General features: G+C 33.9%; 1 protein-coding gene across 1 annotated transcript in view; it reads left to right on the forward strand.

The window, feature by feature from the left end:
• Positions 1 to 12,038, forward strand: part of CFAP54 (cilia and flagella associated protein 54) — a 100,011-nt gene that overhangs the window by 52,087 nt on the left and 35,886 nt on the right. Inside the window, 13 exon segments of the mRNA XM_015858704.2 lie at positions 781 to 929; positions 1,680 to 1,910; positions 2,524 to 2,666; positions 3,101 to 3,282; positions 3,961 to 4,188; positions 4,397 to 4,620; positions 4,719 to 4,854; positions 6,506 to 6,620; positions 7,610 to 7,762; positions 8,282 to 8,470; positions 9,276 to 9,357; positions 9,794 to 10,000; positions 11,560 to 11,626. Of these exon segments, the coding sequence (XP_015714190.2) occupies positions 781 to 929; positions 1,680 to 1,910; positions 2,524 to 2,666; positions 3,101 to 3,282; positions 3,961 to 4,188; positions 4,397 to 4,620; positions 4,719 to 4,854; positions 6,506 to 6,620; positions 7,610 to 7,762; positions 8,282 to 8,470; positions 9,276 to 9,357; positions 9,794 to 10,000; positions 11,560 to 11,626 (2,106 nt within the window).

Genomic DNA, 12,038 nt, shown 5'->3' on the forward strand with positions numbered 1-12,038 from the left:
TAAACCTCTGCACAGAAAGAAAAGTTCACATTGGATTTCTCTGAAAGACCAACTGTTGTGAGGCATTTCAGTCAGAGCACTGAATTCCAAAATCAATGAAAGCTTTAATCTTCCCATTTTAGAAAAATAATATGAAGAGACATGGGTACCATCACATTAAGAAAGGGAGATCAGTTCTGGCTTTTCTTTTTGGTGCAGTATGTTGTACATTTTATGAGTAGTTGTTCACTATTAATGTCTATTCAATAAATGTCTATTCAATGGCATTTTGTTTAGAATTCTTTTAAAATACATTTTTTTGCTTTTATTCCAATGTAGGACAAATCCTAATGGATTTGTATTATTTTTGAAGAAGAGATTTTTCCCTCCTAACCCTCTAGAGATGCTGTAATGCTACTAGCATCTCAGATGGATGAGGGTAAGGCTTCTGTGTGTTTTTGCATTACAGTTTTTTTACTATTTACTATTTATAGTAGTAAAAAAACCCCACACATTATGTATGAGATAGAAAACAATGGCATACGAAAGAAAATTTGGGAGACCTGTCTGGATCTTAGTGTCAGTATTTGAAACATCCATTACAGAAAAACTCTAGAGTCTTCAGGAATATTAAGTATTCCTTTTCCTGCCATATTTTGAGAAGCAATTTGAGAATTTATTTACTGTTCTGTTGTGTTACTGCATAAGCCAAACTGCTGTATAGCTCAAGTAATTAATAATATAGGTATAAATAAATATTTGAGTTTTATTTAAGATTGTCATGGAATATTTTTTTCGAAGAGTACGAAGTCCCCATCTGAAAAGAAGAAGGAAGCATCAGCTTCAAAGAAGCAAAGAAAAGAAACCCCGAGTCCCACTAGAAAAGGGCCAACTCTTAGACAGTTTCTTGAGAAACATCCAGACATAATGAATTCTCCAGAAGAACAAAGGTAAATGAATATAGACTGTCTGGTTAATATACAGGAAAAACAAAAATAATAATAAACCCACAACAAGGCTGAACACAGGCAGAAAAATATTTTGGAAAGTTAAAGAGATCTGTTTATAGTTTATCAAAAAGAAAAAAAAAAAAAAAAGAGCTGTGATTTCACTACAGTGTCATTATGCATCTTCATAAAGAGAAAATACTGCGTCATGAAGAATTATTTGGTCTGGCAGAGAAACAACAACTGAAAAACTCTGTGGCTGTAAATTGAATCCAAGCACCCACATCTGAAATGGAATGCTTTCTTCAAATTAAGGATGGTTAGCTACTAAAACAAAGCAATAAAATAATGATCCAAATTTGCAGTAAAATAGTTGATCCTCCATCTCCTGAGCAGACTGTGTGAAGCACACACTGCATTTTGTATAATAATCTGTTTGAATGATTGAACTATGAGTAACTGCAGACATAGAGCTAAACTTACTTTTAAGTACTAAAACAAATACCTTACTGAAGTTGGTAGAATGTAGGATTTAGTGTGTGTTAAACACCCTTAAGATGAAAAGCAAGATTGATTTTCTTGACTGTAGCAAAAATCATTTTGCAAGAAATGCGACTTCTGAGTTAAATACAGGTCTGTGGATATGTAATGGGATATGTCTGTGTATCTTTATCATGCTTTGGAATTCCAGATCTTTGAGAAAAACCAGTTTCATTTTTTTTTTTGCTACTGTTTTTTAAAAAATTATTTTAGGAAACATATGGAAGAATTAGAAAAATTAGCTCATAAAACCTTAGTGATACTGCTGAAACCAATTGTGAGTAATTACTTAAACCGAAAGCAGTTCCATCAAATATGTCTTGAAGAGATGCCTTGGAGGTCCCAGATGAATATTTATCTGGCGATTGCACACTACAACTTATTTACAAAGAAACTAGAAGAACAATATAACATTGGAATTTGTGGTTCACATCACCAGGACAGGTATGTCTTACTGAGTTATCAGTGTTTGCTATTAATATTGATTATTGTATTATTGCCATTAATGCAAATAGATATGAATAACAGTATCATCAGTCAGCTTGCCTTGTGAAGAATTTGTCTTCCACATACAAATGAAGTTACAGTTTAATACGTTTTGACTTCAATTATATGGCAGGTAGCATTAACATTTTTGACTGCTTACTGGACTGGTCAGGTTTAATGTCTTCTGAAAGCTTTGGAATGTACTATAGATAATAGTAGATAATAGTCTTGTGCAGGTTGGAAGGGACCTTAGAGATCGTCGAGTCCAACCTCTGGGATTCGAGCCTCTGTATAGCAGAGTGGCACTTCTACCACTTGCGCCACAGGAGGGATTCGAACTTGGGGCCTGGTGTTGCAACGTGGCATTCCTACCACTGCGCCACCGGGGCACATACTATACTGCAGTGCGTCATGGGCAGTTTGCACCTTTCACCTATTTTTAAATCTAGTTGCTAAAGCAGCTAAAAAACAATGAAAACTCACTTTTGAGAAACTGATTTTTGTGCATGTTTATATAAAAATTCTTTGGTATTATTATTATTATTTATTTCTCTTTTCTTCTATTCTGCAGTTACAATATTCTAGATCCTGAAATATTCTCATTAAATAATTCTGGAACTGTAGTGGTGAGAGAAGCTGTGGAGAATAACAGAAGAACTTCAAATCCTCTTCCTCTTGAGAAGTCACCATCAGCCATGACCAAAAAACAAACAGGTAAGAACTTTTAATGGATGCATGATGGTAAAGAATAAAATAATGAAACAGTTCTACACATTGCAGATTTTTTTTCAAAAAACCTTTCTTCCTAACTTCTCCTTTTAAGACTTTGGTTTCAGATTCTTGTGAGCTTGACAAATGGTAATTTCTTCCTTAAATTTGGTAACTTCTAGGATTAGTTGTGGTTTGGCTTTGAGGCTGAAAACTAGTTGGAACATATTATTGTGCTTTCTACTTCTTCCTCCTCTTAAGTAAGAAGCATCTTATATTTTAAATATCATAACCTTATAAATTTGATAACCCCAACTCTGGCATTTCCTGACACATAAGTATTTAGCTGGCACAAAAATCCTAGCTGTCTGATAACGTTTTCTTTCTTATGTTTTTGAGAACTTTAATTCAGTATTAACCAGTTAAGTCTCTGTCTTCAGGTACAGATAGATCTTCTGAGCACAGCACTAAACTAAAGGCAAGAGATACTCCTCAAACTCGAATGACAAAAGATAAGAAAAGATCCCTCTCACTTTCTCCCAAAGAACGCAAGCAGTTTCCATCAAATACCATTTTATTGGACCATTTTACAAAAACCTTTCTACATTTAAGAAGAGCAGCGGTAATATAAATTTTCTTGCTAAAAATTTTATGTTCTACTAAACACTGCATTACAAAACTTACTACTTTTTACATGTAAAAAAATCCTAAGACACTTTAAAAAACTTTTTTTTTGAGGGGGTAAAAGCAATGATTCCTCATCTTCTGCAAGGTGTCTAAGTACGGTGTATCAAAGGTTGGAGGTATTACCTATTGTAATGCATTCCAATCAAATACACAGTAATGTGCATGTGTTTTTTAAAATGCATTTAGTCTTTGTAACTTTCATGCTTGTTAAATCTTTCTCAAACAGTTGTGGACTTACTTTTCCATTTATAGGTCAGAGCAGATACCTTGCTAGTATAAAAAGAAAGGAAAAGTAGTCTGACTAGTTTTCCCATAAACCTTCCTAAAACAAAGTAAAAATACATTTTTAGGTGATGTGAATTAATTTGGTCTCTTATTCTCACACCAGAAGCAACAATTAAATGCTGTTATTAATTAGTGCTTCCATGAAAAAAATCCCAAATTAAGTTTTTGCAATGCCTTCTATAAATTGAAATTCTGAGTAAGAATCTGTTACTGAGGATGATTTGTTGAGTGTAATTTTGAAAGACTAGTCCTGCCTAGGCTCTACCATGAAAAAAGGAGGCTTTTCATTTCTGTATTTCTGAAGTATAATTTTGAATGATATGCATAGGTTCTTGCTCACCGTGGAGGACACTGGACATTGCTTCAAAATGCATGCAGAGAACTGTGGAACTACACTCAAGAATCACAGTCAATTGCTAACCATTCCTATTCCCACAAGGATGCATTTCCCATTACCAGGCAGTTTCTTAGGAACACAGTTTGGTTGCCATTTTATTTGGCATCGGACATGCTTATTGATATGATAACTGAACTACAAGCAAGCAATTCTCTTAAGGTAAAAATATGAAGATGATGTACCCTGTATTATCATGCCTTCTGTAGAGACAATTTTTTCACTCTTTTTTATATTCTCATATCTCCAAGTTATTTTCTGTTAAATGTTTTTAGACAAGCACAATATTTTCTGATCTTTATAATCTGATTTCTCCTGAAAACACTTTTGACAGTACCAGGTAGAATAATTTTTTTTTTTTTTGCTATAGATTGTGGAGCCTGAAGGAGATTTCTGCATTCCCAGTTGCTTAGGAGGTACTACTAGTGAGAATGGTGGTTCGAATCTCCATCCACAGTCTCCCCTGGATGATGTGAATGTGGTTGACTTGAAATGGATATGTAATCTGATTCTTAAAACATTAGAATTTTTGTATAAAATGAAGAAATGGGAAGCACTGGTACACATAGCTCTACAGTTTAATGTCTTTACACAGTAAGTTACAACAACTCTGACAAAAACTAAAAAGCAGCATTATACCTTTAGACATACTATTGTTTTGATTAATTACTATGCTTCGCTTTTTCTTTCAGTGAGAGATATACAGAACAAGTGAGTCCATTGCTGGTGTACGCTCAGAGGCAACTACTGGAAAGGATACAGCAGTTCAGTGGCCCAGACAGCAATGAATCTCATTTCACAAAGTATCTATCCAGTAACATAAATAAGGTGACCTAAAATTTTCTTTTTTGGGTACTAACTGTTAATGCCAACTAAACATAGAAAAGTATGTTTGCTGATTAGATTAATATGGTTTTCCATAACGTCCACAAATAGAAAATTAAAATAAGAACTTAATGAACATAATTGGCTGAAGTGCATGAGGGGGCTTTCATGATAGGATTCCCTCAACAGCAGAGGTCTGGACTTGCTGACCCAGAGAACATTTCTTACATGTATTATGTATTCATTCCATATTATGAGCCTAAATCTAATTTCATGTTAGTCCTCGATGCTCTTTTAACTGGAAAATAATTATTTAGGGATTGAGTAATCTTTGCAATTAATTAAAATTAAATACAAAGAAATTATTTCTTTCCACATTGGAATGCTGCTTTTAAATTAATCACATGAAGTTATCCCAAGCATTGACAACAACAAGAAAAAGCATGCAATACTTTGCTAAAACAAACAAACAAAAAAACAACCCAGCTGCTCAGCAAGTTCCTTTCATTAGAAGACAGGGCTTTCTATGTTTACTAAACTGATATCCCTACTTCCATTTTTTTGTGGAATTACCTACTGCAAGTAAGGGTTTTTCTTAAACTTTATTTTTAATAAGTGGCATGGTTTATATTATTTATATATTTCTATTAACTAACATAAACACAGGACATGAAGGAGAAGGGGAAAGTGGGGATGGAAATTCAACTAGGCGTAGTTCTGAATTTGTTTTCGGTTCAGGATCCACTGCCTTGCCTAGAGACAATTTCTGCATAATACCTGCAAGACATTCAGAAGGCACTCAGGGCTTATAAAGGGAGCTGAGGATCTTCTATGATTCTCTGATCGTACATCACTGTGGTCTGAGCAGTGTGGAAAAGGAATCATAGTAATGAAAACATCTTAATTTACAGAATGAAGGCTAATGTTCTTTAATAGTAAATAAGGAGTGCTCAAAAAAGACAGCACTGAATTAGAAATTCAGAGAATATGGCTACATTTTGCAATGCTATTCAGGGAGCCTGAAACTAGCTCTGAATTGATTTGTTCTTTCTTGAAATGATGTGGCTACATGCGCACAACTAAATGCTACATTAGTCCTGTATAGAAGCTAAATACACTTTTATGGAAATTTGCCTTTCTTACAGAGTTAGACTCTTGTTATTTCCCTAGAGTTATTTTGGGTATCCGTCCTCAGGATGACCATGTGCTTTGTAGGCAGCATGCTCTTCAGGCATACATACACTTATAGGTTATTTGCAAACATGCATTTCTCCAGATTAAGAAAGAGTGTCTACTGAATTTCAATAGCTTGCTTATGATTATGGCAAACACCATATGAAATTCAAGTTTAATTCATTATTATGAATTGCTTATATTTTTCTACTCCGATCCCTAAAGATAAAAAAAAATTGTGACATAAAATTTCATACATACATGATATCTCTACTATTTAAATATTGTGAATGCTGTACCTCTTATTAACCTGGATATTAGTGATGCGTCGTTAGTGTTTTTGGAAGTTAGTCCTCTTTAATTTTGTGATATAGGACTGCTTAGATGTTTAACTATAAACATGAAACACTTGTGATTTTGTTTTTTTTTTGTTTTTCTCTAAATATTGTTCAATGATTATGAAATAAAACTTGTTTTTTAGATGAGCTGCAGAGACTACATAGGACAGAATCTACAGCCACCTGTTGCACATTCTGATAGTATACTGGTCTTTTCTGGCTGCTTTTTTGATCCTGAGACAAAAAATGACTATGCAGGTCAGAGCACATTTCACTATCTTGAGTTATGTTTTCTCCCCAAGCCTTTTTCTTTTCTTATTTTAATCCTACTGGATGTTGTGTTTTTATTTTCCTTCTTACTTTTTGCCTTCCATTGTTTCTACAATAGGATTTTTGAATATAGGATCAGTTTAGTCTTTAAATTATTATTGTTGATATTTTGATTGGATAATAATGCTGTGAAGACCTTTCCAAACACATTCAGACTGCATCTGAAAGCAGTTGTTGCAAGATAGCCTCAGGATGTTGAGTAAGGTTGGTGGTCTTTGCTCAGTTTTCTGAGGGTGTTGAATGCCAAGCAGAGTACCCAGAAGTTAACGTGAACCTTCACTGTTATTGGTAGAACCAATACAAAAATTGAGAGAAAGTATGAAATGACAGAGAGCCTTTTTTACATGTAAAGATGTTATTTCCAGTCAGGATTAAAATGTTTTAATAACTGATGTATGTTTGTAAAATATCGTTCCTCATACTTCAGAGATGTCAGGACATTGCACAGAAGGCTTTGCATGCATTTCAGTGGAGGAAAGTCATTAAATGGTGCATAATGCTGCAGAGTAGATAACATTATGCAAGCAGCAGAGAGAGCATGCCAGCTAACAGGTTTGGTATGTAGAAGCTACAGGAATAGTAGTAAGTAGGACCAGTGGTTGTAAATAAATATTTGTTCCTGCACTAAAGACATCTGAATCCAAAGAAGAGATATCAGCTGATTCATGCTCAAGACAGATGGAATTCATGGAATGTAGGTGTCATGTAACAGTAGAAACTTAATGCTGAAAAAGACACACATGCTCAGAAGTGCTGTTCCTGATTGTTAGTATTTTGCTTTAATTCATAATCCAACACGATACAAAATAGTTTCGGTGTTAGTTTATGGAATACAAGTGCATGTACAGGTTGCTCTCCTAAAATATATGTGCTTTTATATAGCAAAATTGTTCCCCATAATTGTTAATTTCTTTTAGATGGCAGTGAAGCTAAACCCACAGTTTATGTACCCCTTGATGTAAATGACGCACTGAAATGTTTTAGAGAAACTTTACAAAAATCTAAATACCACAGCAGAGCATTGAGACACAGCAGAAAACTGCTTTCACTTTTTCTTGCATCCACACAAGGTGAGTACTTCATTGAAGTGTTTCTCACTCAGCAATAAGTGTGTTTACAGTTAAAATATTACAGAGCAGAAGACAGTTCTTTAGAAGATGAATTATAATCATTATTGAGAGTTGGAACTAAGATATAATATTATGCATGAAATTCTTTAATTGCATGTTTTAAGCTGCATTTCACATGATTTGTGCCTCTCAGTTGGATGATAAAAGTTTTTCTCGTACAAATATGTAACTTGTCTTTCTGTTGTCAAACCTCCATCAGAGGGACTGACTGGCAGTTCTTATCAAGCTTATTTTCTCCGCATGGCCCTGCATTTTCATTTTGATGTGCTCCCCAAGGAGTTATGACCAATGAGCTTGATTAGATGACACTGACAGAATCAGAACATAGGAAACAAGATTAAAAGAGGACACAAAGGAATTGTATATTTCTTTGAATGATGCAACATGGAAATATTTTTGGTGCTAGAAATAGAACAATACTTTACTGAATTGTTCATATAAATTGCTTTTCTGATCTAGAAAATGTTGGAAGAACAACCAGCACTCCAAATAGAAGGCTGGAATTTGATGTGGGAGCCGAATTGGCATTTCTACCAACACCAAGTGACCTTTCTCAAGAAAAATTTAATTTCTCCAGTAGCATCGAGAGTAAACCAATACCACAGTCACAGTTTTCATTAGTTGTCTCTTCCTATGAAGAAACAATTGGTAATTGCTTTTTATAAATTTCTGTTTACAACTAACACCACCTTTCTATCTATTTGGGCTCACTATCTGTTTATTCCAGTGTTATTTTTCTCTACCAGACAGCTATAACTGTGTGGAAAATGGTCACCAGAAATACAAAAGCTTCTCTCTTAATTCTGAAAATGTATATTAGCTCCAGAACAAAGCATTCATTGGTTGTCACCTCTACAGTATCTTTTCTTATGGAAAAGTATTACTTCTGTGGTGTCATGCTGATTGATCTCAAAAGTCTGTCAAGTTCAAGGAAGTCATTTCAATTTCATGATACATACATATATATATGTATATGTGTATATATGTATGTATATGTCTATTTACATCTGAATATGAGAACATGATTTAGGGGAGGGTTTTAGTTAGGGTAGTATGGTTAGGTTGTGGTTGGATTCAATAATCTTTAATGTCATTTCCAACCTGAGCAGTTCTATGATTCTGTTCTATTATATTACTTTATAATAAGACTTTACTCATATATTTACATCTCAGCTTGAGAACATTTTCTCAGTCTAAGAAAAGAAAAATACAACAGCTTAGGTAAACAGATGTGTGTAAATGTGTAGTAATCCAGCTTTTAGATTTAGTAAAAATAAGAAATTATACATTTAAATAGAAAATGTACAAGCTTGGTAAATATTTAAAACATTCTTGCAATGAATTACATGCCAATGCATGTCTACTTTTTATGCAAAATTTGTTCAAGATCCTGTAACTGACTTAATGATGTGGTGATTTTTTTTTTTTTATTTGATTATATAATAAATAACAGAAATCCTGGACAACCAGAGAGACCTCAAAGTTCAGGCTCTACATGAACTTGGAAATCTTCACTTTTATGCTGGAAACAAAAGGTAGGTAATTATTGGATTAAAAAAGAGCATAGATTTATTTTTTTTTAAATTGTGATTCTTACTCACACGAACTGTCTTGTAAGGTCCTGTGCTGTTTTAAGGTCTGTATCACTTCTTTCATCTATCTCACTGCTAGCTCTATTTTGAGATTTTCTTTTTCTCTGGTTTTGGTTTATCTTTGCTGACTAATTGTCAGATTAAGCATTGCTATGTGTATTTAGGAAGTAACATTTATCTCGTGTCAATTTAATCTCAGTAAGTGTCCAAATGAACAAGTTGACCAGGGATGGTATCTTTTTCTCAAAACTATATTTCTGTTTTTGACCTAATCAGAGTTAGTTATAGCTTGGACAGTGGAGGTAATATGAATCTAGTCTTATCTTCTGCTTTAGAAAATGTCAGCGATATGATGAGTAAATTTTCTTATGTGTTACAGAGCTGCTTTTAAATATTGGTGTCAAGCCCTTGATGAAACACTCAACACTGTGAATATTCTTAACACCTGGCAAGAGTTAGACTTTCCAAAAAATACTACGGAGTGCTTTGCAGTTGGAAGATCTACGAATATTAGTCAGAAATTTCTTTCTCAGGCTGGAATTTGGGGATGTTTGCATGCAGCAGTTTTAGTAGCTAAGATAGCTCAGTAAGTATTTTATTACTATATTTGTAAATATAGGTGTATACATTTCTTCCATATTTTAAAAGAACTGCTTGTCCAGGACATTTCACAACTTGAAATTAATTTAAAATACTAAAAATTTGCTATTAAAAAGACTCAACAAAAGAAGAAAAAAATGTTCCTTTCAAGAAGAAAGTTGCTCTTTTGGCAAATAGTGTTTCTTCCCTTTCCTGTAGTGCTCATCTTTGATCATAATTGCAGCTGTATATTACATGGAGAGATCTTGGAAATAAAACAAGATGATAAAGAGTCATAAGCACAAGGATTTCACAGTCTTATTGATTTTCAATTGAAATATCACATCCCCCAAGTCATTGCATGTATTAAATATTAATGTATCCTAAGGACAGATTTGCTGCCTAAAGTACTCATTTTCTGGTGAATTACAACTAAATAAGATCTGAGTTACTGTATGAAAGTCTGCCATCAATAAACATTTCATTCCAGTACTGCTTGGCTGCTGGTAAAACACTATGGATGTAACTCTGAGCTGTTCCTCGATATATTATGCATTATATAAAATGTACAAGATTTAAAACTTAGAAGTATCTAAGCCAGTTCCAAGTGACCTTAGAAATGTTATTCCCATGAAAAGTCAGAGCTTTATCTGAGTGAACCGCATTAGCTCGCAAGCAGGTCCTAGTAATAGCACGGTAAAATATCTGTAAGCCAAAGTACTTTTGAAAGCATTAACATGGGTATTTCAGCTTGAAATGGCATTGTGCAGCTCACAATTAGCAATCCTGTGAAAAGAAGTGATTTTACATGGATTCTAAACCACCTTTGCACTCTTCTAATTCTGAGCTCTGGTGCAGCCTCAGGCTCACAGCAGGACCCAATCCTGAGCTACTTCTTAAAGTGCTTGTGATGCACCTTTGCTGGACTTCATACTGTCTTTTGCAATATCCATTCCAAATCCTGGTAGGGATCTGGATGGAGTATCCTCTCAGCTTATCTCTTCGGTAGATCTTTTCTCAGATACTCATTTGGCTGTTAGCAATCCTTAAGTTGCTCTTTCTATAATAACTTATTATGATTGTGAAATGCACATTAGAGGACTCCAGTATTGCATTAAAGATTTTTGAATATTATAGATCACAGGAATACCCTGCTACCATGATGGTTTAAAACTGGTGAGGTAGTGTGTGTTTCATTTAATCTAGGTGAACAGCTACCATGTGAAACTTCATGTGTGCTAGACTTCCCTTATGAAAAGAAATACACCTTATAAACACGCTTTATCTTTTTTGAGGTGAGATTAATTTTGGTCTTAAATTGCATATTTTTCTCCCATAACTTTAAAGGGAATCTAGACAACTCCTTTTATCTAGGTATGCCTTTGGTCAGATGATTCTTTCTTTGCATGACATGGCTGAGCACCTATCTACAGAAGAGTCAGCTGTTTTCCAAGATGGAAAGCATCTAGGTTGCGTTAGTATTATTATTATGCTACATTAAAAAAGGGTTTAAATAATTTATATTGATAGACACATTCACATCTCTTATTATTTGTTGTACTTTAGGTATGTAACAACATCAAATGTGAGATTAAGAACTAAATATTGCCACTTTTCTGCTATACTCTTTAAGGTAAGGATACAATTTCAGTTAGAATTCACAGAGAGGACAAATTGCTTATAATATTTGAATCTCAATAACATCCTATTGTAACATTCCTTTTCTCATTCTGATTGTAACAGAAAGCTGGAGATCAGAGGTAACTGACAATTTATGCACATTAGATGTATTTATTCTCTGTTTTTAACAATATTCCAATTCTAAAGCCTAAAAATTATCACTTCAATAAGACATGGGTCTCTCCAAGAAATAAAGAAATATTGAAAAATGAAGATGACTGAAGTATTTGGCAGTCAATTATATATCTTTTTCTCTTGAAGTGTTTTGCTCAAGAAGTAGATAGTATCAACCGGATACTCAGTCACTGAGCTGATGTACATTGTACAAAGTCTTCACAGATTGTCAAACATTTTCAAACAGGAGA

The sequence above is a fragment of the Coturnix japonica genome, chromosome 1 (genome assembly GCF_001577835.2).
Source record: "Coturnix japonica isolate 7356 chromosome 1, Coturnix japonica 2.1, whole genome shotgun sequence".
NCBI lineage: Eukaryota > Metazoa > Chordata > Aves > Galliformes > Phasianidae > Coturnix > Coturnix japonica.